The 26621-nt window shown below is 36.9% G+C and overlaps 3 protein-coding genes across 4 annotated transcripts; all 3 read right to left on the minus strand.

Moving 5' to 3' along the window:
- Positions 1-5460: 5460 nt before the first annotated feature.
- LOC109159190 (UDP-glycosyltransferase 73C3-like) lies at positions 5461-7207 on the minus strand. Its single transcript, XM_019307257.1, has one exon. It carries the CDS (start codon positions 7141-7143, stop codon positions 5644-5646), a length of 1500 nt encoding a protein of 499 aa, XP_019162802.1. The 5' UTR covers positions 7144-7207; the 3' UTR covers positions 5461-5643.
- Positions 7208-15354: 8147 nt separating this feature from the next.
- LOC109159191 (UDP-glycosyltransferase 73C5-like) lies at positions 15355-17168 on the minus strand. Its single transcript, XM_019307258.1, has 2 exons — positions 17091-17168; positions 15355-17028 (listed from the first exon to the last, which is right to left on the minus strand). The coding sequence occupies exon 2, from the start codon at positions 16987-16989 to the stop codon at positions 15484-15486; it is 1506 nt and encodes a 501-aa protein (XP_019162803.1). The 5' UTR covers positions 16990-17028; positions 17091-17168; the 3' UTR covers positions 15355-15483.
- Positions 17169-18419: 1251 nt separating this feature from the next.
- On the minus strand, positions 18420-22530 carry LOC109159192 (syntaxin-52-like). 2 transcript variants are annotated; one of them, XM_019307259.1, is made up of 6 exons: positions 22423-22530; positions 21777-21998; positions 19587-19792; positions 19399-19499; positions 19226-19270; positions 18420-18862 (listed from the first exon to the last, which is right to left on the minus strand). In XM_019307259.1, exons 2-6 carry the CDS (start codon positions 21983-21985, stop codon positions 18737-18739), a joined length of 687 nt encoding a protein of 228 aa, XP_019162804.1. In that variant the 5' UTR covers positions 21986-21998; positions 22423-22530; the 3' UTR covers positions 18420-18736. The 2 variants fall into 2 exon arrangements, with proteins under 2 accessions (XP_019162804.1, XP_019162805.1); XM_019307260.1 differs by lacking the exon at positions 18420-18862 and adding an exon at positions 18959-19026 and having other exon boundaries at positions 19195-19270.
- Between the last annotated feature and the right edge of the window lie 4091 nt (positions 22531-26621).

Genomic DNA, 26621 nt, shown 5'->3' on the forward strand with positions numbered 1-26621 from the left:
ATAACAATAATAGACAGTTTTAGCTTTTAAATATGTTTGAGTCTATTTAATATATACACATTATACACTTTATAAGGACTACATATTTGTTAAAAATATTAAACATAATATTTAAACACAATCTTAACTATAATATAGCCATATGATTTGGTGAGCAATTATTGTTACAATTATTATCTCTATCCTTATTATTATTGTATTCTTTAATTTTTTGGATCTTCTATATTATTATTTAGAAAATGGTGATGATGATTAATAGTCATTTATAGTTATAAATAATTGTTTGGTCTTTAAAGGTCAATTGTATGTTGTTACATCTAGAGTTAGAAATCTCAAAGGTCTAAAAATTTTGATCCGTGATGACTCTGAAAATTGTAATTCAATTACTATTGTAGTTTACTACGTTCTTAAAAATTTGTAATATTAAATATTATGTACTAAATTTTTAATATAGTTTAAGATGTGTAGTAATCACTCACCTTAAATATAAATTCTTAATGTAATTGTAAATATATTTATGTTCATAATTTTATCATAGAAATTCACACATAATTATTAAATAACCAAATTTTTATATATGAATAAACCTCACATAGGGTATATTTTAATAACATATTCTCTGTGCATCGCACGAGACAAATACTAGTCTAAAAACATAATAAATCTCAATCAAAGTTATATCCATCATTTATGTCCATATTTTTAATGCTATTCATTTTGTACATTGTGCTTTTAGAGTGGTACTATATAATTTTTTGGACAAAGATACCCCTACCGTTATAACTTCCGTTATCTTTTCCATTATTGTTACCATGCACATGCATCTACCATATATTTTCTTATATTCTTTAATGATAATAATATTTGTATACATTATATAATGGATTATTATAATAAATAAATTTGATTTCATATAGATTTTAATTTGTAGGGATTTGTTAGTTAATTATTTAAAAAATATATAAAGATTGGGCATATGTTTTTGCGCATCGCACATAGAAAAGACTAGTATAACAATAATAGACAAAGAGTTACAGTCGCAAAGCCACAACAAGTGTGCAAGTAGCGACGCCAATAGGCGCCCTGAACCTCAATCGAATTTTAAAAAAATAAAAATAAAAACTAAGATAAGAAATCAACATCAATCATCGGTCAATCAAATATATCACTACATGACATCTACTATTGCTACTATATATTATGCAAGGATGAGTTTGCTACTCTACTGTGAGGGAAATAGGGAGAGACGAAAAAGTGTAAAAATTAAAAATTAAGAATTTATGTTCTAGAATTTGATATATACTGAGTATAATTAGTTTTATTTTGTAAATATTAAAAAAAAGTGATATATATATTTTTTGAATGCTACCTACTGAAACACAAGGAGCTAATAACGCCTCCACTGAGGCTCGAACTCATAACCTTCCAAATGGAAGTCCAACCCGGGTACCATTGGACCATATATATATATGCCAGTCTGTAGGCCTATAGGCTAGGGATTAAACATATAGGTCAGACCTATTTACTAAATAAGCTAGGCTAAATTAAGTTAAGTTGTAAGCTCCTTGATAAGGGTCTAACCTAATTCCAATCTTAAACACGGATCTATGATAAAATGTGGAGTTTTTTCCACTTTTGGTCCCTTGACTTTACTTGTGCTGACAAATGTGATTCATGACTTTTATTTCAGACAAAATTAGTGTCCAACTTCAATTTCTTTTCCACATTTGGTCCCATCCGACCAAGAATCCGGTCAACCCACCGGAAATTTACACATCTCTTGTTTTTCTAAGGGTAAATTAGTATTTTCTTGCCATGTAAAATAATAAAAACTAAGAGATATTTAACTGCTTCATTGTTGTCTTTGCTCGGCGGCCTCTAAGCTTTGAACTTTTTGCAGAACGTCGTGTGGCTGTTCAGAGCCTCTTCACTGCCAATATGCCGCTCCGACCTCGCGCACAACCCGCATATCCACCGCCCTTGGTTTCGCTCTCGGACAATATCACTTCTCCGTGCACTCTTCCGTCAATCCGCAGCACTCGCATTTCGCGAACAACATCACTTCGTCCATCTTCGCCGTCGTCGTTGTCGCCGCCGCTCCGTTTCCCTGCGTTGTCGCCTCCTTCCTCATCATCATCGTCTTCACAACCATTCTCAGTGAATTCCAAATCCAAACCGCTCTTCCGAAATTTACGCACTGCATAACAGCACAAAGTATTCAAAAATCAAACACAAAATTAGAATCCTGTGATTCGTGGAATTCACCAAGAATGGCTGCGAAGACGATGATGATGAGGAAGGAGGCGGCAGCGCAGGGAAACGGAGCGGCGGCGACAGCGACGGCGGGGAATATTTGTAGTAATTACATTAAAAATAATTTTTGTTACTGTAGTCTATTTACATAAATGAAAATGTTTTATTTCATGGAGCAGTGAGAATTTTAAATCTAAAACGAGTTCATCTCAAGCGTGTAACTCCTTTTCAACTTCACCAATTTGTTTGCATCTTCCGCAAATAGCCGCCTTGTTCCATCTACTTCTAGTTCTAGTTATTGTTCCGCCTTCCTCACCAGTTGAGTAACTTGGGCACTGTCCTCCTGCTCCGCCAGATGTATAATGGCTGCAAAGACGATGATGATGAGGAAGGAGGCGGCAACTCAGGGAAACGGAGCGGCGACGACAGCGACGGCGGCGAAGATGAACGAAGTGATGTTGTTCGCGAAATGCGAGTGCTGCGGACTAACGGAAGAGTGCACGGAGAAGTGATATTGTCCCAGAGCGAAACCAAGGGCGGTGGATATGCAGGTTGTGCGCGAGGTCGGAGCGGCATATTGGCAGTGAAGAGGCTCTGAACAGCCACACGACGTTCTGCAAAAAGTTCAAAGCTCAGAGGCCGCCGCCGAGCAAAGACAACAATGAAGCAATTAAATATCTCTTAATTTTTATTATTTTACATGGCAAGAAAAGACTAATTTACCCTTAAAAAACAAGAGATGTGTAAATTTCCGGTGGGTTGGCCGGATTCTTGGTCGGATGGGACTAAATGTGGAAAAGAAATTGAAATTAGGCATTAATTTTGTCTGAAATAAAAGTCATGAATCACATTTGTCAGTACAAGTAAAGTCAAGGGACCAAAAGTGGAAAAAACTCTAAAATGTGTGAAATAAAATAAGTTGACAAATTAGTGGGGTTGCAATGAGATAATTCAACAAAGGAGAAAATTTATGAAAATGTCTCATATTTTAATTTTCTTGAGCTAATACGGTAGATACCAGCTTGATAGGCAATAACTATGATAATAAAATCATCCTCAATGGACCTTGGCCCAGGAACTAATCCAAGCTAATGTTACAGAAGAAAAATGCATCTTACCTATATGCATGATTAAAGTTGACTTGAGAAATGGCTATGATATTTTTGATTGGACCTTTTTGCGTGAGGTGTTGGAATGACTTGGCTTTCCACCAACTTTCACCAAATGGACCATTGAATGTGTGTCAACACCTTCTCAACCTCTATTAGACTATAATCATTTCACAAATTTCTTGCACTTTTTAAAATGACTTTCACTTTCACATCATCAAATTTATAATATTTATTCTACATCCCTGCAATATTCTCTCACTTTCTAAAATGTCTCATTTTATATTATATTATAAATTTAATAATTAAATAATAATAAAATATTAAAAAAAAAAAACGACATCCTTTGTTAGCAAAAGTTGACGCCTTGCAACTTTGAAACAATTAGCAAGCGCTTTCTAAGAGCATCCACACTTGTGGTTTATTTGGAGTTATTTCAGAATTAATTCTCCCCACCCAAGATAATAGCTGATGTGGGTGTAGGTTATTTGAGAAATAATATTACTGCAAATGTGGGGTGAATGTCAAAAAAAAAAAAAAAAAAAAAAAAAAAAACAACACAGGCTGTGCGCGAACGCAACACACTGCACGCGCCAGTGTGACAGCGCGCATAACGCGTCCTTTATTTATTTATTTTTTATTTTTTAAAAAAATTAGTTTTATTTTTTTTTCTTTCTTTTTTCTCTCCCCTCCCATCTTCTCTTTCTTAATCACTCTTACATTATCCCTCAATTCTCCCCAACCATTGTGGATGCTCTAACTTTGAAACCGCATCAGCATAAAAAAAAATGTATTCTCTCTCATGCCATGTCACTTAGAAAGTATTTCGTAGTAAAATTTTTGGAATGATGTTAGCCTTAATGGCTTTCTTCATGGTCACTTCAAGGGTAAGTGTGGTCTTAGCTAGGTAGTGGGACCCCTTATCCCCCTTATTTTTACTCTGTCCATCTGCTTTCTACTCCATCTGTCCCATTTTACTTGTCTTATTTTCCTTTTTAGTTTGTCCCAAAATGTTGTCCTCTTTATAAAATTAAGGTAAAAGGGTCAAATAGACCCTTTAACTTTTGATGAAAAAGTAATTAGGCCCTCAAACATTAAAAAGGTTCAATTACACACTTGAACTCTTAAAAATTGTGCAATTAGACCTAATTTACAGGTAATCAACAGGTTACCAGGTAAAAAAATTTAAAAATATTTTTATTTATTTATTTTTGGAAGGAGGCGACGGCTATGGCTGTTGCCGACGATGGTTCCGTCTAAGCACGAATTCGAGGTGTGTTGCTGGATTGAAGGGGTCCCCTCTATGAACATAAAAACTAGCTCTGTCCACCGACCACCTGCTCATACAACGCTGGCGCCGGCGGTGAATTGAATAAGTATCCTTTTGTTTCGGAAGATACTCTCTCACCGGCGCCGGCGACGGAGTCTATGCCGACTCTCCATACCGCTAGCCTATGGTGATGTTCATGGTGCTTAGAAGCACTGAACCCCAGTTGAGTTGCGGCGGTGGCTCCGGCGAAAAGGTGTTGTGCTTCTCCTTGGCTAGCCGGTGGAGGGTGGTGGTGGACCAGGACAATAGAATCTTGGAACGACTGTAAGACAGCCTTAAATCTTGACTATGGAAATTCATAGCATTAGGCATTAGCATAAGAATTAGGGTCCAGTGAAGCTCCCATGAGGAAGAAGCTCTTTATTAATGTATCAGAATTCATGGAAGGAGGTGGCGATGGTCGCCGGACGGCAAAAGCAAATAAAATTAAAATTAAATAATATTATATATATATATTATTTTTTTAATTTTTTACCGGTAACCTGTTGGTTACCTGTAAATTAGGTCTAATTGCTCAATTTTAGAGAGTTCAAGTGTGTAATTGAACATTTTTAATGTTTGAGGGCCTAATTGCATTTTCATCAAAAGTTAAAGGGTCTATTTGACCCTTTTCTCTAAAATTAAACATCACTATCATTCTACTTTTCCCAAAGTAAGTACCCTTATGTCTTTTGTTTTCTTTATTGCTTTTATTTCCAAAAAGTGAAAAAATGAAAGGCATAATTGGAAAATACATCTGACAATCAATTCGGAACGGAGGGAGTACCATTTAACATACAGTACACATTAATATACAGAGGTGATAGAATTTATACATGCTGGGAGCCTGGGATTATTAATCGCATCAACACCAAAATATTATTTAAGTTACTAGTAATTATATAACATGTATAAGTACTAGATTCACTCGTGTATTAGTAATGATGACAAGATCTTTGATCACAGACAAAATTAGATGTTGCAATGGGTGCTTGATATTTCTTGGATTAGAGCAGACAAGTTGCGGGTAGAAGAACCAAATTCCTCCATTGCTTTCTTAGCCATTTCACCTGCTTCTCTCGCCTTCTTCCTCCTCTCTTCCCCCTCATCTCCTTCATCCATTACTTTCTCCAAGGCTTCTTTGATCTCTTCCTTCTTCACCAAAACCCCAATCTTGTCTTCATCTCCCCACTTCACAGGCACCTGCACGCCAAGGCTCACGCCAATCCCCAGCACCTCCACCACCAGCTTCTCGTTGCAGAATTGCTCCGCGAAGAGCGGCCATGTCGCCATTGGCACCCCGGCCGATATTCCTTCCAGAGTCGAGTTCCACCCGCAGTGTGTAAAAAATCCCCCGATTGCTGGGTGGGCCAGGATGAGCACCTGCGGGGCCCAGCCTCGAACTAGCAGGGCTTTCTCTTTGTTACGCTCTTCAAACCCGTTTCTGGCGATCCAGTTCTCGACGGCGTTAAGTTTGTCGCTTCTTCCCAATACCCAAATGAAAGGTCTTTTTGTGGCTTCTAAGCCGAGACCGATCTCTGCCATCTGATCGGCGTTGAGGCGTGCCAGGCTGCCCATGCTGGCGTACACCACCGATCCGGGGCGGTGGCCGTCGAGCCACGTCAGACAGTCTTGGTTTGTCGCGGCGGTCTCGTCGCCTCTCGCGGCCTGATCTTGGTGGTCCTGGTTGGAAAATGAAACTGGGCCGATGCACCATACTTTGCCGTGCTTTTCTTTGTAATACTCCATGGCGTATTCGGGCTCTAGTTCCTCGAAACTGTTGACGACCACGCCGTAGGTTGCTCTGTCGGCGGCCAGCATTTTCTCCCGGAATTCTGCCATTACAGCGGTACTGGAAGTAGTCTGAGATTTGTTACTTGTAAAGCTGGGAAGCTGGGATTTAGTGAATTCGATCCTGACGGGAAAGTCAGGGACGACGAAACGGTCGGAATCAGAGCCCAAACTCTCGAGAATCTTTGATTCCATTATTCTGTGGTTGCAGAGGAGGGAGAAGCAACAGGTTCCGTGGAAAACGAGGCGGGGGATGTTGAGGCGCAGGGCGATCTCCGCCGTCCACGGCAGCCCCATGTCGGAGATCAGGCAACTGGGGCGCGGCTCCATCCGTTCCACCACCGTCTCCGCTTCTTGCCGTAGCATGTTGATGGCGGCGAAGAAGCTGGGGGCGAGGTCGAGGGAAGGAAGCGCGTCGAAGTTCTCGCAGGATTCCGGCAGGCCGGCGTCGGAGCTGGGGAACCTGAGCTCGAGCAGGTGGATGTTGAGGCCGGCGGCGACGGCGCGAGAGAGGGTGGCGCGGAAGCGGGCGGCGTTGAGTGGGGTGGTGAGTATGGTGACGGCGAGTCCAGGGCGGCGGGCGAGGAGCTTGGCAATGTCCACCATTGGGATCATGTGGCCTGGGGCCATTAGAGGGAACAGCACAAAGTGAAGCTGCTGGTTCTGGGATTCGGACGCCATTGAAGACCAAATTGTAGGTCGATCGCTTAGATATCTGATCTTGTGTTTTCTTATCTTCAGTCTTTCTGTGTATGTATGCCCAGTTTGGGTCAGCATGCAGCCTAATACAACCAGATTTTCCTGAGTGTTTGAAAGGATATACAAAGGAGACAGAATATTCTTTTGTCTCCTTCCCAACGTGGGAAGAATATGACCACAAACGTAACTTTCACCATCTACACAAGTTTTTTTTGTTTTTGTTTTTTTGGAAAACACACAACTCTGCTTTATTCCATATTTCTATGTGGTCTTATTTTATAAGGTTACGAGGATTATGAAGGTTGGTAGGGTTTTGAAAGGGTTAGGAGTGGATTACGGATGAGAGCATCTATATTAGTGTGTTTTTTTGTTTTGTTTTGTGGGTTCTAAAAAGTTTTTGTGAATGTAATTAGGAAAGAGAATATGGGGGAGAAGAGAAAAAAAATTAAAAATTGATTTTAACAAAAAAATAAAATAAAATACTTTTCAGTGCACTTGACACGCCCACTAGGTGCACTCGTGACAACCACGCATGGGCTGTCACGTTTGGTTTATTTTTTATGTGGGTCCCATATCTCTGCTAAAAACCCCAACCTTCTATCTCTTGTTTATCTTTCATCCATGTTGGCTTGGTATTTCTTAAAAATCATGCATAATCCCCAAATAAACTTCTGATGTAGATGTGTTGGAAAAAATAGCATAAATTGGCATAAAATAACATTTTAAGTAGAATTAATTTCACTTTTGGTCCCACGACTTTTGATGTTCTATCACTTTTGGTGCACAACTTTAAATTTTTTTAATTTTGGTGCCTAACTTTGTTACTTTTATCAGTTTTGGTCCTTCCAGCCAAATTGACGGTAAAATATTTCTGGATTTTATATTTTAGGGGCACAATCGTCATCCCATGGAAAGATCTTCAATATTTAAACAAAAGAAAAACCATATTAAGAGGAAAAAAAGAGTTTGCCAATGGTCGAAACTATAAATCTCATAGATCTGTCTGGTTTCTGCCCGTCTTCCACATTATTCTCATCATCAAACACATATAGATATGATTTTACAGGATGATTTTGTTTAGATATTGAAGATGTTGCCTTGGGATGATGATTTTACGCCTAACAATATAAAATCCAGCAACATTTCGCTGTCAAATTCGCCAAAAGGACCAAAAGTGATAAAAATAACAAAGTTAGGCACTAAAATTAAAAAAATTTAAAGTTGTGCACCAAAAGTGATAGAACATCAAAAGTCGTGGGACCAAAAGTGAAATTAATTCTTTTAACTAACTATTTTGTGGTACAAATATCAGTATGGTCCACTTTCGATTTGTCTTTTCATATAATAGTAATCTTTTCGTAGGATTATTATTTTTGGGGTATACCAACAAGAATCTACTCAACAAGATGCTCTGAGAGCATTGAGGGTTACGAGATTTATGTGGATTAGGTCACGGAGGTTATTATTAGGGTTACGAGACAATGTATCTCACAAAGTAATAAAAGATATAAACTACAATATTTTGTTTGTTTGTTTTTTTCTCTAAAATATGATTTTTTTTTCTCAAACATATCCTATGTATATATAATATAGAGAAAAGGGTCAAATAGGCCCCTAAACTTTACTTTAAAGTTCAATTAGGTCTCTAAACTTTAAAAAACTGCAATTAACCCCCCAAATATGTCAAATTGGATCAATAAACCCCCAAAACCGGTAAATGATCTGTTATTACAGGTCATTTCAATTCAGGCGACGGATTCCGGCCACCGGCGACAAAATCCGGCCATCCAGTCGTCTTCCACTAGAGAAGACGACCGGACGGCCGTCTTCTCCAATGGAGAAGACGCGACTAGATTTGGCCGTCTTCTCTAGGGCTGTGCAATACCCGAAATATCCGAACAACCCGCCCGACCCAAACAATGATTCACCGAATGGTGAGGAAATCCGAGAACTTCGAATAATATCCAAACCGGCAAGTGCATGTTTGTATATAAAAGACGGATGGGTAGGGTTAGGACTTATCCCATCCGAACCCGTCCGAGATCCGAAGTATAGGCTTAGTATAAAATCGTGCTTAGACCTAGGGTTTGTCACTTTGCCATTTCCATTCTCTGATTCTCTCCACTCCTCAGAGCTTCTTCTCGATTTCTCCTTCCTATCTGATCTTCTCTATTTCTCCTTCCCATATGATCTTTAGTCCTTCACTCCTTCTCATCTAATCTTCTTCCATAAGTTCTGTTATCCTGTGAATCTCTGATTCTATGAAGTCTGAGAGTCTGAGAGTCTGAGGGTCTGTCCATCCCGAATTCCCCTTCGAGTCTTCGATAGTTCGATGGGAATCTTGTGGAAGTCTCTGTGCAAACTGGAAAGACGGTAGAAGCCGGACACCAGTGGAAGTTTGACGCCTTGAAGCCCTAGATCTCAGAGGGAACCTTTGAGAAAACAAGTAAAATGTAACTCTGTCATTTTTTTTTCTTATTTTCCTGTTGCATGTTTGTCTGTTCTGTTCTAGTTCTATGATGTTGCATGAACCCTAATTTGTAACTGAACCCTAATTTTTAGGGCTTTCCACATGCGTGATGAATTTGTGCTTATTCTGATATGTGTTTGTAAGTTTATGGTTAAAGGACCCTTAAATTTGTAATTTCAAAATGTATGGTGGTGGTGGAAGCCTATTGAAATTGTAATTTATATTATGAATTTATGATGTCCGTGTTGAATAGTGATGGTTGACTGTTGGAAATTGGAATTAATGTGTTATATCACTTATATCAGTTATATGTACGTTGTTAAGCACTTATGGTGTCATTGTGGAAGTACTAAGTATGGCTGTATGGTTAATTGGTTATGTTAGTTGTTGGATGTTGAATACTTGAATTGTTGATGCCTTGATGGTTGACTGTGGAAGTGTTAAGCCCTAATTTGTGGGCATTTCCATAAAATGATGAGTTCATGATTCATGATTCATGACTCCTGATTATGGAATGAATTTGTTAATGTGTTATATGTAATTATGTATGTCAGTACTGAGTACTTACTACTGACTTACTGAGTATGGCTGTATGACTGTGGTATGTGGAAGTGTTAAGCCCTAATTTGTGGGCATTTCCATAAAATGATGAGTTCATGAATCATGAATCCTGATTATGGAATATGTATTAGTGTATGTCCTTATGTGTGCTTGTGTGAAATGTGAATCACTGAATCCTAAGTTTGTAAGTTATGTGAACCCAATTTGCTCATCCTTAATTCTTTATAGATGGAGAGCAATCAAAATATAAGTGGAAGTGGAACTGGACCTCTTCCATCTTCAACAGTGGATGAACAAGGAGTACAAACCCCAGGCATTGAGACAAATGCTCAACAGCCTATGGCCACTCCTAATGTTCCTGTTGTTAAGAAGAGGAAGGAATTAGAGTCTAGATCCATAGTGTGGGAGCACTTTAAAAGATCAAAGATGCTGATAATAAAGTGATTAAAGGCAAATGCCTTTACTGTGCAAAAGAGTATTTTTGTGAAACTAAAAAACATGGCACATCATCATTAAGAAATCATATGGTGAGTTGTCTTAAAAATCCCCACTCAAAGGATACAAGGCAGACTCTACTCGCATTCAACACTTTGTCCACTTCTGAGGGTGGAACAGAGGTTTATGGGGGTGTTTTGGGGACATGGGTATTTAATCAAGATGCCATTATGAGGGCCCTTTGTGAGATGATAATCATAGATGAGCTCCCTTTTAGGTTTGTAGAGGGTCAGGGGTTCAAGAGGACCATTTCTAGGGACATCTTGTCCTAGGTTTCTTATCCCTTCTAGGTGGACCATTTCTAGGGACATCTACAAAATTTTCCTTGATGAGAGGCTAAACCTTAAGAAGTTGTTTAGAGTGGGCACTCAAAGGGTTAGTCTAACCACTGATACATGGGCTTCTGTCAAGAGAATCAATTATATGTGCATTACTGCACATTTTTTAGATGACCAGTGGAAGCTTCATAAAAAAATTATATCCTTTGTCTTAGTTTCTTCTCGTAAGGGGGAGTACATTGCAAAATTCATAGAGAGTTGTTTATTAGAGTGGGGAATTAAGAATGCGTTTACTGTAACAGTGGACAATGTTTCCTCTAATGACACAGCTATGGGGTTTTTTAAAGAGTAAACTGTTATCTTGGGGTTCTTCTTCTGTTAAGGTTCAGTACATGCACATGAGGTGCATAGCCCATATCCTGAATTTAGTGGTCCAAGATGGGTTGAAGTTTGCAGATGAGTCAGTCAAGAGGGTGAGGGATGCAATGAGATGGGTTAGGAACTCACCAGCTAGGCTGACAAAGTTCAGAGAGTTTGTTGAACTATTTGGTGTGGAAGCTAAATCAGCTTTGCATCTTGATGTCCCTACTATGTGGAACAGCACCTACATTATGCTCAACACTGCAGTTCAATATCAAGTAGTGTTTGATGCATATGAGAGAAATGACCCCTCTTATTCTGCTGACTTGGGGAGTGCTCCTTCCTTCTTGGATTGGTGTTCTGTGGAAAGCTTAGTGAAGCTGTTGGAAGCATTTTATGATATGACAGTGAGGGTCTCTGGTTCACTTTATGTCACATCCAACACATTCTTCTCTGAGATCTCTGATCTCAGTTGCATGCTTGAAGCTATGGTGAACTCTGTTCATGAGACTGAAAAAGTATTATCATTTATCTTTAAATTTGTTTGCTTTATTAATTTTTGTAAGTTGTAAACTTGTAACTTGTTTTTTTTTTTTTTTTTTTTTTTTTTTTTTCCTGTTTTAGGCAATGGGGACACAAATGAGGAACATGTTTGACAAATATTGGGGATCCAGAAAAAATGAACTCTATCATTTTTTTTGCCAATATTCTGGACCCCGGAGATAAGGAGGAGTACATGCCTCATCAGTTTGCCCAGTTGTATGGAGAAGTGAAAGGCAAAGCTTGTTTTACCAAGGTCCAATTTGCAATGGCTGCTTTGTATGATGACTATGCAGCTACATACTATGTCAGTTCTACCCAGACTGCATCCTCTACTCAAGCAGTCCAGTCTGAGGCTAACCAGGCTACTACTTGTACAATTGGTAGGCCTCAGTCATCTTTGAAGAGCCAACTTTAAAAAAAAAAAAAAGATTGGAAAGTAGTGGAAGCATTAAGCAAACTGAGCTGCAAGTGTACTTAAGTGAAAGTCTTGTGGAGGATGATGTGTCTGTTGCTTTTGATGTGTTAAAGTGGTGGAAGAGCCATAGTGAGAGATTTCATATTCTCTCCAAAATGGCTAGAGATGTGCTTGCATTTCCTATCTCCACAGTTGCATCTGAGAGCTGTTTTAGTACATCTAGAAGAGTACTTGATCCATTTAGGAGTTCCTTGACTCCTAAAATAGTGGAAGCACTACTATGTACACAAGATTGGTTGAGGGCACCTAATCAGCCAATAATCCAAGTTGAGGAGAACTTGGAGGATGTTGAAAGATTAGAGAAAGGTAAGACTTATTACTTTCTTAGTTACTTTTTTTTTTATTCTTTATTTCCTAGTTTACTTACTTATTCTGTTTTTCACTTTTGCAGAATTGCCCACTGGAGCTTCATCTACTATACCATCAATGTTGCCAACAATCACTGTAATGTGTTTAATATTTGTTTACAATGTGTTCATTTCTTTAACCTGTTTGATATTTTGTTATGTTGTTGCAAGTGGTGTTTAGCCTCTAAGTGGCTTGACAACTTGCTGTTATTGAAATGTTGCTGTCATTAGATGAGTTGAGCCCAATTTGCCCAATTCTCTGGAGTCTGAAATTCTGGTATAACTCTTCCTTGCTCTCTTTTCAGTTTGAATGTATTTGTTTTATTTGCTGGCTATGATGATGCTTCCACTTTTGTCTGAATAGATGGAATGGAGTTGGTATGTTGCCAATGTGCTAATATAACACATTCTGAGCAATGTGCCCACATTCTTACTTGATATGGAAAATTGCACTTTGAGCCAGTTAGCCTAATGAATAATTGCCTAGTATTGTTAGTCTAAATGTCTAATAGTCTTTTCTTTTATTCTCTAAACTCTAAACACTAATATTGTTTTAAGTTTGCATACTAGCAGGAAGAAGAATAGATTACTAGATTAGTGTTGATTTTGCCGACTGTTGATACTTGATAGTCTGATTTTGCTGACTGCTGACTGCTGAGTGCTGAAGAGTGAATTGCCTAAAGGTGCTGACAGCTGACTGAATGACTCAGTTACTGCTTAACAGTTTAAGTGCTTAATGTATTTTGTTCAAGTTAAACACTTAAGTCTTTAAGCATGATTTTTTGTATAATCATTGAAAATCTGTAATTATTAACTTAGTTTGAAACTTTTATAGTTGTATGTTTTGCTATGGTATATTGGTATGCCTTTAATTTATTGCTATGGAGTGACTTAATTTAATTGTAAATATATTTATGTTCATAATTTTATCATAGCAATTCACACATAATCATAGCAATTCACACATAATCATAGCAATTCATACGAGACAAATACTGGTATAACAATAATAGACAAAGAGTTATAGTCGCAAAGCCACAACAAGTGTGCAAGTGGTGACGCCAATAGGCGCCCTGAACTTTAATCGAATTTTAAAAAAATAAAAATAAAAACTAAAATAAGAAATCAACATCAATCATCGGTCAATCAAATATATCACTACATGACCTCTATTGCTACTATACATTATTATGCAAGGATGAGTTTGCTACTCTACTGTGAGGGAAATAGGGAGAGACGAAAAAATGTAAAAATTAAAAATTAAGAATTAAGAATTTATGTTTTAGAATTTGATATATACTGAGTATAATTAGTTTTATTTTGTAAATATTAAAAAAAGTGATATATATATATATATATATATATATATATATATATATATATATATATATATATATATATATGCCAGTCTGTAGGCCTATAGGCTAGGGATTAGACATATAGGTCAGACCTATTTACTAAATAAACTAGGCTAAATTAAGTTAAGTTGTAAGCCCCTTGATAAGGGTCTAACCTAATTCCAATCTTAAACACAGATCTATGATAAAATGTGTGAAATAAAATAAGTTGACAAATTAGTGGGGTTGCAATGAGATAATTCAACAAAGAGAAAATTTATGAAAATGTCTCATATTTTAATTTTCTTGGGCTAATACGGTAGATACCAGCTTGATAGGCAATAACTATGATAATAAAATCATCCTCAATGGACCTTGGCCCAGGAACTAATCCAAGCTAATGTTACAGAAGAAAAATGCATCTTACCTATATGCATGATTAAAGTTGATTTGAGAAATGGCTATGATATTTTTGATTGGACCTTTTTGCGTGATGTGTTGGAATGACTTGGCTTTCCACCAACTTTCACCAAATGGACCATTGAATGTGTGTCAACACCTTCTCAATCTCTATTAGGCTATCATCATCCCACAAATTTCTCGCACTTTTTAAAATGAGTTCTACTTTCACATTATTAAATTTGTAATATTTATTCTACATTCTGCAATATTCTCACTTTCTAAAATGGTCTCACTTTTATGTTATATTATTATAAATATAATAATTAAATAATGATAAAAGATAAAAAAAATAATAATAATAAAACCACAGCTTTTGTAAGCAAAAGTTGCTGCCTTGCAACTTTAAAACCATTAGCATGCACTTTGTAACTTTGAAACCACATCAGCATAAAAAGAATTGTATTCTGTCTCATACCATGTCACTTAGAAGTTCGTAGTAAAATTTTTGGAATGAGGTTAACCTTAATGGCTTTCTTCATGGTCACTTCAAGGGTAAGTGTGGTCTTAGCTAGGTAGTGGGACCCCTTATCCCCCCTTATTTTTACTCTGTCCATTTGCTTTCTGTCTCTGTCCCATTTTACCTGTCTTATTTTCCTTTTTAGTTTGTCTCAAAATGCTGTCCTCTTTCTAACATTGAACATCATCGTCATTCTACTTTTCCCAAAGTACCCTTGCGTCTTTAGTTTTCTTTATTGCTTTTATTTCCAAAAATAAAAAAGTGAAGGACATAATTAGAAAATACATCACATTTACTTTAATTCTTTAAAAAACCTGTAAAAAACAACCAATTCGGATTCTTTAAAAAACCTGTAAAAAACAACCAATTCGGGACCGGAGAGTAGCATTTAACATACAGTATACTTTCATATACAGAGGTGATAGAATTTATACATGATGGGATGGGATTATTAATTGCATCAACACCAAAATATTATTTAAGTTACTAGTAATTACCCATTCCTATCTAAGTGAATGTTGATGACAAGATATTTGATCACGGACCAATCTTGCAATGGCTGTTTGATATTTCTTGGATTAGAGCAGACAAGTTGCGGGTAGAAGAACCACATTCCTCCATTGCTTTCTTAGCCATTTCACCTGCTTCTCTCGCCTTCTTCCTCCTCTCTTCCCCCTCATCTCCTTCATCCATTACTTTCTCCAAGGCTTCTTTGATCTCTTCCTTCTTCACCAAAACCCCAATCTTGTCTTCATCTCCCCACTTCACAGGCACCTGCACGCCAAGGCTCACGCCAATCCCCAGCACCTCCACCACCAGCTTCTCGTTGCAGAATTGCTCCGCGAAGAGTGGCCACGTTGCCATTGGCACCCCGGCAGATATCGCTTCAAGAGTCGAGTTCCACCCGCAGTGTGTCAAGAATCCCCCGACTGCCTGGTGGGCCAGGATGAGCACTTGCGGGGCCCAGCCTCGGACCACCAGGGCTTTCTCTTTGTTACGTTCTTCAAACCCGTTGCTGGCGATCCAGTTCTCTATGGTGTTGAGTTTTTCGCCTCTTCCCAATACCCAAATGAAGGGTCTTTTTGTGGCTTCTAAACCGAGACCGATCTCGGCCATCTGATCGGCGTTGAGGCGTGCCAGGCTTCCCATGCTGGCGTACACCACCGAGCCGGGGCGGTGGCCGTCGAGCCACGTCAGACAGTCTTGGTTTGTCGCGGCGGTCTCGTCGCCTCTCGCGGCCTGATCTTGGTGGTTCTGGGTGGATAATGAAACTGGGCCGATGCACCATACTTTGCCGTGTTTTTCTTTGCGATACTCCGTGGCGTATTCCGGCTCTAGTTCCTCGAAACTGTTGACGACCACGCCGTAGGTTGCTCTGTCGGCGGCCAGTATTTTCTCCCGGAATTCTTGCAGTACTGTACTGGGAGTAGTCTGAGATTTGTTACTTGTAGAGCCGGAAACCTGGGTTTTAGTGAATTCTATCCTGACGGGAAAGTCAGGGACGACGAAACGGTCGGAATCGGAACCCAAACTCTCGAGAATCTTTGACGCCATTATTCTGTGGTTGCAGAGGAGGGAGAAGCAACAGGTGCCGTGGAAAACGAGGCGGGGGATGTTGAGGCGCAGGGCGATCTCCGCCGTCCATGGCAACCCCATGTCGGAGATGAGGCAACTGGGGCGCGGCTGAATCCGTTCCACCACCGTCTCCGCTTCTTGCCGTAGCATGTTGATGGCGGCGAAGAAGTTGGGGGCGAGGTCGAGGGAAGGAAGCGCGTCGATGCTCTCGCAGGCTTCCGGCAGGCCGGCGTCGGAGCTGGGGAACCTGAGCTCGAGCAGGTGGATGTTGAGGCCGGCGGCGACGGCGCGAGAGAGGGTGGCGCGGAAGCGGGCGGCGTTGAGTGGGGTGGTGAGTATGGTGACGGCGAGTCCAGGGCGGCGGGCGAGGAGCTTGGCAATGTCCACCATTGGGATCATGTGGCCTGGGGCCATTAGAGGGAACAAGACAAAGTGAAGCTGCTGGTCGTTCTGGGATTCGGACGCCATTGAAGACCAAATTGTAGGTCGATCGCTTAGATATCTGATCTTGTGTTTTCTTATCTTCAGTCTTTCTGTGTATATATGCGCAGTTTGGGTCAGCATGCATCCTAATAAAACCAGATTTTCCCGAGGCTTTGAAAGAATATACAAAGGAGACAGAATATTATTTTGTCTCCTTCCCAACGTGGGAAGAATATGACCACAAACGTAACTTTCACCATCTACACAAGTACACAACTCTGTTTGTTTTTTTTGTTTTTTTTTTTGGAAAACACGCAACTCTGCTTTATTCCATATTTCTATGTGGTCTTATTTTAGAGTTAATACCAAAATAGTCCCTCGACTATGTCGTAATTAATAATTTGGTCCTCGATTATCATTCTTACCCAATTAAGTCCTCAACTATACAATTTTTACCTAATTTAGTCCTTTGTCAATTTGACTGTTTGTTGACGGTCAAAAGTGGATATAAAGTTGTAATTTTACAAGTTTTCTCCTTCCTCCTCATTTAGCAGCGCCAAACCATTAGCAATAAGCTCTGGTTGGGTTCTAAACCTGTCAGTATCGAAGTAGTGGTTATGCATCGGATAGCCCATGAAGTTGATTTCCAACGATTTTTTGACGATCGAAATCTAATCGGAGTGTATTGCTGCATGGTTTGGCGCTGCTAAATGGAGAGCAAGGAGAAATCTTGTAAAATTATAATTTAATCCCGACTTTTGACAGTCAACAAACAGTTAAATTAATACAGAGGACTAAATTGGGTAAGAATTGTATAGTTGAGAACTTAATTGAGTAAAAGTTACATAGTTGAGGACTTAATTGGGTAAGAATGGTAGTTGAGGACCAAATTGGTAATTATGGCATAGTCGAGGGACCATTTTGGGTATTAACTCAAAAAAAATAAAATAAAATACTTTTTAGCGCATTTGACACGCCCACTAGGTGCACTTGTGACAGCCATGCAAGGCTGTTACGTTTGGTTTATTTTTTATGTGCGTCCCACATCTTTGCCAAAAACCCCAACCTTCTATCTCTTGGTTATCTTTCATTTATGTTGGCTTTGATATTTCTTAAAAACAATGCATAATCCCCAAATAAACTTCTAATGTAGATGCTCTAAGAGCATTGAGGGTTACGAGAATTATGTGGGTTAGGTCACGAAGGTTATTATTAGGGTTACGAGACAATGCATCTCACAAAGTAATAAAAGATATAAACTACAATATTTTTTTTTTCTCAAACATACGCTATGCAATATTGCACATGTTAGAGCAACTCTATTGTGGTTTTTTGTTCAATTTCAAAGCTTAGATAAAAGAGAGAAAAAAACCAAATCTTATTGCACCACAATGCACAAGTCGCAACTGACATTCCCCGCCCCCCCAAAAAAAAAAATTGACTATTATTGACTTTGCTCTAATATTGAAAATTGAAATATAATTTCACTAATATATTGCTCTCCAAAGTTACACAAGTTAACATAAAAAATGTAACTCGAAGATTACAATGTCTGAATAAAACTCATAACATACGGTCACTTTACAAGACCACGACAGCAGGCAAGCTGCAGTGAATCCTTAAAATTTCATCACTAGATTCACTGTGTTCTTATATATAGTAAATGTATCTATACATGTATAACATGTCTTTTCGCTAGTTTATAACACAAGATTCCCATCCAGTGTACTCAAAGATCTTGCAAAAAAATTGAATGGGCCTCTCCTTGGTATTTTATGCATTTACAGGGTTGTTACAGGTACTTTACCAATACGAAGATACCAACAATCAGGATCACAATAAAGATGACAAGAATAAACAACCAAGTACAGCCACCTTTGGTACGCTTGTTTAGCATAGCTAACCTTCTTTGCACCCTCTGTTTATAGGGAAAACAATGATGATGCATTAGTTTAAGCATCATAGTAGGAAGAGTTTTAGCTTAGGTACGTCACATAGTTAGCCAAATCTTTGTAAATATAGTGGTGGCCGGTGGGTGAAACAAAAAATGAAATTCAAAATGTATAGTTATGAGTTGCCACTAGAAAACAAATAAATGTATCTAAAACACATCAAATCAACCTAATGTATGAAAATGGAATGTTTTAGTACATTGTCATTAAAGACAATGCTTCTTTTACGTGTACATTATTACATTTATTACTTTGTTACTTAGATTTTGGCCACACATGCAAAAAAAGGTTAATTACTGTACTTAAGATCCTCTTCAACCACATAATACCTGAAGTCTGGTGTTTGTTGTCTCAACACGGTGATCCAAGTCATCCTACCAAACAGAAAAAAGTCAATACTGCTGGAATGTAACATATATTTTAGCAATACTGAAAGGAGAGACATTGTTATAAATCAACGAAATGGATGATAGTACCGAAAGGTACATATATTATCACCCACCAGAAGCCCAGTGTGTAGGTTAAGCTCCTCATTAATAGCTAATGCAACATGCTTTGTGCTCATCACACTTTCCTCCAATTTCCCAAGGTCATCATCCTGCTCTGTAATAGTGCAAGTTGACATAAAAATGCATATCAACGAAGTCCTTTTGGCAAAAATAAAATCTCATATTATGGAATTGGATATACCTTTCATAACTTGCCGTTGAAAACCGACAAGACCTTGATTGTCCAGCCCAGTAGCTCTGCTAACAACATCAGGCTGCTTTGTTTCAGGGCCAAGTAAGCTGTCCCTGATTGAGAGGGTATTCATGTTGAGGGAAGTTGCCATCTGATTAGCTTTAGTAACCAAATTGTCAAGCATGTCATGACGGCGCTTCATTTCCTTTTTGCTTCTGTTCATAATAATAAAAAATTAATGGCCATCATCAAGGTGTTTCTTCCAGAATTAACCTTAGATTAAAAAATAACAGCGCAATAATGTTTAGACTGAATACCGCAAAACAAAAAGATAATTAACAATTGAAAAGTTACTTTCACTTGAAATGAAAAATGAGAGAATTGACAATTTGACATCAAGAACATAAGCAGAGAGGAGCTGAAAAGTTGTGCTAGACACTGAATTGGACCACATTGGAAGTCTATAATTAGTTAAGGACAAACATATATTTATAATTTTTTCTTAATAGTCTAAGTAGCTAGGCCACTAAAACAATAAATAGGAAGAGAAGTGCAAACTGTAAAGTGTCTAAAAGAGAGAACTGAGTACTACATAGAATCACCAGAAATAATTTTTTGTTTTTCTCCTAGTTTTGGGCATGAGAAAAGTATTTGTTAAACTTTACATTATTTCAATGGAATATATAAAACATAAGTATTGTAAGACCAAAGTTCTCCAATCTAGTAATGCAACTAACCAAAAACCACACAAGATATCCACATCAAAGAGGTAATAACAGGGACAAAATTTTCAAATAAACAAAAACATGCATATTTTTACAAAAAAAAAGTACAAATCCTTTTTATAGACTCATATTTAAAAACCTTCATATTCATTTCCCTTATCCACTTCTAGTCTTTCCTTATACAATTTAGTTTTGACTAATTTATTTATAATAATAATAATAATAAAAAATAAATAAATAAATAAATAAATAAAAACCAAGAAGAAAAAATCAAGACTTTTTTTTTTTGTCCTTAAAAAATAAAGGAAAAAAAGGTCAAATAGACCCTCAAACTATATGCAAAAAAGCAATTAAGCCCCTAAATTAAAAAAATTTCCAATTAAACACTTTAACTAGTCATTTTGGCCCATTAGCCAGTAACTCACCAGTTATACCCGTCAAAATCCTATTTGGTGCTGATAGGAATGGCAATGGGGTATGGCGGAGGATAAAATTCCTACACCATCCCCGCCCCCATGGGGATTTCGTGGGTGCGGGTAATACCCAACCCACAATTCTAATCAATAACATTACAATTAAATCTAATAAAAATTTTATAACTACAATTTAATTATTGCATGAATTCTTTTATAACTTTGAACATAACTCTAAAATTTAATAAGAGTCAATGATGTTAGTCCTTAATTGAAACTAAAATTGTGTTGGTAGTATTTGTTGTATTAAGTGTTTGCTCATTGTGTTATTTGTGTTGTTCTTTTTCATAAACAAACAACTAAGGCAATGAGATATTAATGCAATTGAATCCCCAAGGCACTAGCCCATAAAGAAGTTTAATTCATTATGCATTTTTAATTATAAAAGATACATAACTTATATAATAAGTGAATACTAATAACACAAGTATTATATATATATATATATATATATATATATATATATATATATATATATATATATATATATATATATATATATATATATATAAAGTGCGGTGCGGGGATACCTCCCCTGAACTTTGACTTAAGTCTGTTGTGTTTTATTAGCAAAGAAATCCTCATACACACACACATTGTTGAATATTTAAAATTTAAATTAGTAATCTTTGTTTAAATATTGTTTATGCATTTTGATGGCTCTATATATGAGGATTTTCTTCCCATTTTCCAGTGGTATTGTTTCTTACTTCCTAAAAAATGGATCATTTCATATTTTCTTCCCACTAAGTTAAGCATGAAAGCTTATTATGAGGCCGAGTCAAGGAAAGCTATGTTTATCATTGTCTTCAGAAGAGCAAAGATTCACAGAATGAAGAAGTTTGAAGAGAGCTGCTAAAGTTTAGAAGGCAATGACCTAATTTTTCCCAACTAGAACTCAAATTTGTATAATCGCTTAATCAATTAAGCACAGCAAGGGCACAAACTTGAACATTTACGAGAAAATATAATAGAGTATTCATGCATATTTAGGTGCTTACAAGGGCTGTGTGCTTGGAAGTTTTGATAGAAGAGACTGCAAAGTATCAAGGCGAGTCCTTAATATTGTGACCTTTCTCCGAGCCGCAGAAAAATGCCGTTGTGAATCAGGTCCTGAAGGAGGACTCGCCTTTATCATAGAGTTGATCTCATCAGAAAGCTTTGTAGCATCATTAAATTCCCGCGTCCATGAATCAGAAGATGATGCCATTGCAGTTGGCACTCTGGCAACACAAATTACTACATTTTTAGTCAAGAATTCAAGACAATAACTCCAAAGCTCATAAATTATATTGCATCCTATTTACAACGAAATTAGATGAAGTGCATTTTTCATTAAACATCTAATTTCCCGATAAACTACAAATTTATCATATCTTCCAAAACTGACTAAATCCTTCTGCAATCGGCGCTTAATGTGAGAATAAAACCATAATCACGGTGAGAATTCAGATGAACACCGATAAAAATCATAATCACAGCGAGAATTCAGATGAACAACAATAAAATCAAAATAACATTGAGAATTCAGAATTCAGAATTCAGCACAATGATAAACAACGAAATTCAACGAAATTCTGATATACAGAAATCCTAACATATGATTTAAAAACAAAAACAACAAAACAAAAAAGCGTAAACAGTTACCGTCTCTAAGAATTTCGGAATTTCTTGGCCGTTTCCAAGGCAAGGGAAAAGATGGAGGGAAGCCAAGTCGAATTTGTTTCCGTATGAATAGCGTCAATGTCATGAGGGGTGGTGGCAACTCTCTAATGGCTATAAATTTCTATATTTGCATTTTAATCCTCAAATTTTTAATTATCATTCCACAACCCCTTTCATTGTGGGCCCGTTTTATCCCCAAGCATTAACGGCCATGTAGGAGTGGGCCGAAGCCCAACATGGAATCTGACTATGGGCCTAGATACTAATAAGCAGAGTAAAATTGGGCTAGGCCCTTGAGAGATGTCATGCAAACGTGAGGATGACGTGAGGAGAGAGAAAAACAGTGGTCTTAAGAAACAGACAAGAATCACATTTATCAAAGAACAGTAGTTGAGTTGAGACAGAGATTAGACAAAGACAAAGTCAAAGGACACGTCATCGCCCTCAGAGCCTGACCCCAATGTTGGCCTCAAGTCCAAGGTCAACATTTATCTACCCCCACTGCCCACTGCCCATCTCCCCATAAATTTTATTCCCTTTCTAGAATTCCTGTCTTGCTCTACCCACAGAAATTATAAATTTTACTACAAAATATAATAAAATTCTCGACTATATAAAATATTAAATTCATAGAAGAATTTTAAAAAGTGCAAATTGGTACATTTACAAAAAAAAAAAAAAAAAACATTATGTTCGCATGGGCAGCTCAATTAATCGCAAAGGTAAAATAGTCAGAGATAAGGATCGAGTTTCTCCAACAGTAGTGTGGGAGTAGCCTCTCAAAAACGTTTGAGACTCCATGTGTATATTGAACAAAGGTCTAGTCTCTGTTGGTCCTTCATAAACTGTCGAACCGAGGTGTGGGACGCCTGGTTTCACCCTTTGTCACAATAGTATTGTCATGATGTGTATTGACTTTGACATTGTCACATGCCCTCACGTTATTTTGTTTGTCAATTTTTGAAAAGCATTGGGTTGAAAATTGAAATGTATGTAAGGAAGAGTTCTGGAGTTGAATTAGAGTTGAGCATACTGCAGCAATTGGTGCATTTTAAAAAGGATTAATAATATTTAAATCATTTCATCATATCCACTCTAAGTCCACGAGGGATCTATCCATTTTAGGCATAATCTCTACACTGTTAATTTAGATATTCGAATCTTGGTATTTTCTTTTAAATGCTTACTGAATCATTCAGCTAAGTCCGTGCGGACAGTATTGGGTAAGTAGGGAGGAGTTGGGGGAGAAAGAGAGACAGAAATGAAAACACAGAGGTAGACAGCATTGAATTGAACAAAGAGGTCAAAGAATCATAATTGCTCCAAAAGGTTATATACGGCCATAAAAGAATCCAGGCCAGAAATGAGGGGGTTGAGAAGTTAGAAGTGTAACCTTCTCAGTCAATGTTCATCCTAAATTGACAACATAGGACCAGTTACCACAGCAAACCTTTGTTGACTCTCCTATTTTTATTCCACCATAACATTTCACGGGGACAAATTCTTTTAATTTTAATTTCAAACTGTACTTAAGTGGTATGTGTTTATACTATCGGTACATTATATAAATATATCTAAAATAAAATACATGTTCTCCAATCTTCCGAGAAAGTAATAAATGTGCTGATTTTTTTGCCAACGTGGAGCGGATGGGAGATTGGCCTGGAGAACAACATTCAGGGAGGAACGATCTAGTCAACCTTCAGCTCGCGGATGTGGGTAGAGCGGTTACTTTGAAAATCCGCTAACTCAAAGCCTAGCCTCTCGTTCTTCACAATCATACGTGTATTTTTATTCATTTCAAACCATGTTCTATCATGTTAGGTAAAATTGTGCAAGAAATGAACCTACTAAGCTTTATTTTCTTCTCTTTGAAGGCCATATAAACTTAAAAATTAAGTAAATTTTAAAATGAGTCATGGGATTGAAAATTTGAAATTTCTTGATTTCTGGTTATGTTACAAGTCGTTCTCATTTCTTAAATTATATGTAATAAATCAATGATCAATAGTTAAACCTATTGATGTTCAGTATTTTTAATTTGAATAATTGTTAAATTTTTATTAAGTTTTTTTTTTATGAATATTATTGACTATGTTATAATGTAATATATGTTATAACTAGTTTTACAACCAAATGAAACTCAAAAGAGTAAATACTCTGCAATACAATATTGAATCGTGCAAATAATTATACTAATATTTTCCAACTATTTTTGGCATCAATTTGTTGAAAAGGAACCAAATTCAAAATCAATGATTTTTCAAGCCCCACTAGTGCTTTGATTTAATTGCCTGCTACCACTTTGCGAACAACATTACATCTTCTGCAAATTTCCAATGATTCTTCGATTTCAAGCCCCACTTTGGTTTCTTTTTGATTCTCAAAAAAGTTGAAATGACTAGAGAGGAATTGGTCCATTAATTTATCTAAAGTTAAGGGCTTGTATGGTAAATGGAAAATTTAGGAATTTATCTAGAAAATTAGAATATTAAATTTATATTTAAGTGCACTTTACCATTTTCTCTTTACCGGTAAAAGCCTAGATAATGGTACTTTCTTGACATTTGTTAATTTATCTTCGAGATTAAACTCTCAAAAAAGTTCATTTAAGTGGAACTCAACTTTTTCACTTGGTGTTCACACTAGCTTTCCTTTTATTATTCATTATAAAATGGGTATTATTTCATTTTATTGGTAATTAGATTTTTTTTTAAATTTGAATTAATACTTTTAGATTTTTTTTATTTATATTGGTGTTTTGAATGTCATTATATTATGATTAATTGTCTTGATTTTTTGTTTTGGTATTTTTAAAACTTTTATTCTCATTAAATAAAGGTAATCATTCCAATTCCAATCTACTACCAAACATGCAAAATACTTTTATTTCACTAAAACCCATTACCATTGTCAAGTATTTGATTCTCATTAGTCGGCCGCCTTTCTTCTCCTATAAGGAGAATCCCCAACCCTAAGCGCCTCGGCTCGGCAGAATATTTGAGATCACAGTATGGTTTAGCGAACAAGGCCAAATACCGGTGCGCACAAGGAATCTGCCCACTTTAGACAGTCACCGCCGAGGTTCAAACATTGGTCTCTTCTCTCAAATACTGCCCACTGAACCATTGAGCTAAACCCGTGCGGGTAAACACATCATTTATTATTTTGGTGGTGGGTATAGATTATTTGACTGGGAAGTCAACCCCAAATGGACAACAATGAGAGTGTTAATTAATTAATAGTATAATAAGATTTTATGAATATAATATGATACGAATCTAATAATCCAATACTAATTGAGCTTAATCAACTATTTTTTATATATAGAAAAATAATAAGAGAGAGAGACATGATTACGCAAAGCAAAGTTGGTCACGAGCTTCTCCAACAACAAAAAGCTCAAACTGCCAAAGATCTCATCTCGAGACCCCAAAGTCAAGCACATCACTGTTGCCTAACGTGCCATAATAATTTGTTGTTTTTTAAATTCCAAGTAGTAAGCTTTTGACTTGGTTTGTCATGCATTTGCATTATTAATAATTTTTTTTAAATAATTATATGAACAGAATGAAGAAGATATATTGTTGATTATGGGTGGAATGAGGAATGCATGGCGACCCCACAAATATTTTATATTTATTTCTATCTAATCTAAGAAGCATAGGAGAAATTGTTTGAAAGAGGTTACACGAGTAAGTTTTTGCTGTCGTGTACCATTAAAGTCTAAATCTGCTGTTAAAAGTGTTGGGTTTAAGGTAAATGTTCTTGGATTAGAGCAACATAAATTTAGTAATTTAATTGTTAAAAGTGTTTAAATGGAAAAAGTTACTTGTATCTTGTTCAAAAAATTTGAGTTTTTTTTTATAAAAAAAAAAAATTCTTTTTAGCCTTTTATACTATTTGGAGTAATCAATATAAATTATTGGCTAGTTATTAATATATAATAGCTATAAACATAATGTCCTCATCAATGAATTACAAATATGATTGATAAGTGTAGGTTATCATATCAATGAACCTTCTTGATAACATGTCTATTTATTTGTGCTTTCTTGGTCTTAAATTGACAAATAATTGATGTATAGTTATGAAATTGATTATCAATAATTAAGGAAGAAGACCAGAGTTGAAGACTTGATCAGACTTAGGGAACTTGATTAAATTATTATGTTTGGCTA

This window comes from Ipomoea nil, unplaced genomic scaffold (assembly GCF_001879475.1).
Source record: "Ipomoea nil cultivar Tokyo-kokei standard unplaced genomic scaffold, Asagao_1.1 scaffold2826, whole genome shotgun sequence".
NCBI lineage: Eukaryota > Viridiplantae > Streptophyta > Magnoliopsida > Solanales > Convolvulaceae > Ipomoea > Ipomoea nil.

Bases quoted from the DNA above. Each gene is read 5' to 3' on its own strand.
- LOC109159192 (XM_019307259.1), bottom strand. From the start codon at position 21,985: ATGGCATCATCTTCTGATTCATGGACGCGGGAATTTAATGATGCTACA. The intron at 19,500-19,586 runs GTATATCCAATT...GCACTATTACAG, and splicing joins TCAACGGCAAGTTATGAAAG to AGCAGGATGATGACCTTGGG. The intron at 18,863-19,225 runs GTATTATGTGGT...CCCTATAAACAG, and splicing joins CAACAAACACCAGACTTCAG to AGGGTGCAAAGAAGGTTAGC.
- LOC109159191 (XM_019307258.1), bottom strand. From the start codon at position 16,989: ATGGCGTCCGAATCCCAGAACGACCAGCAGCTTCACTTTGTCTTGTTC.
- LOC109159190 (XM_019307257.1), bottom strand. From the start codon at position 7,143: ATGGCGTCCGAATCCCAGAACCAGCAGCTTCACTTTGTGCTGTTCCCT.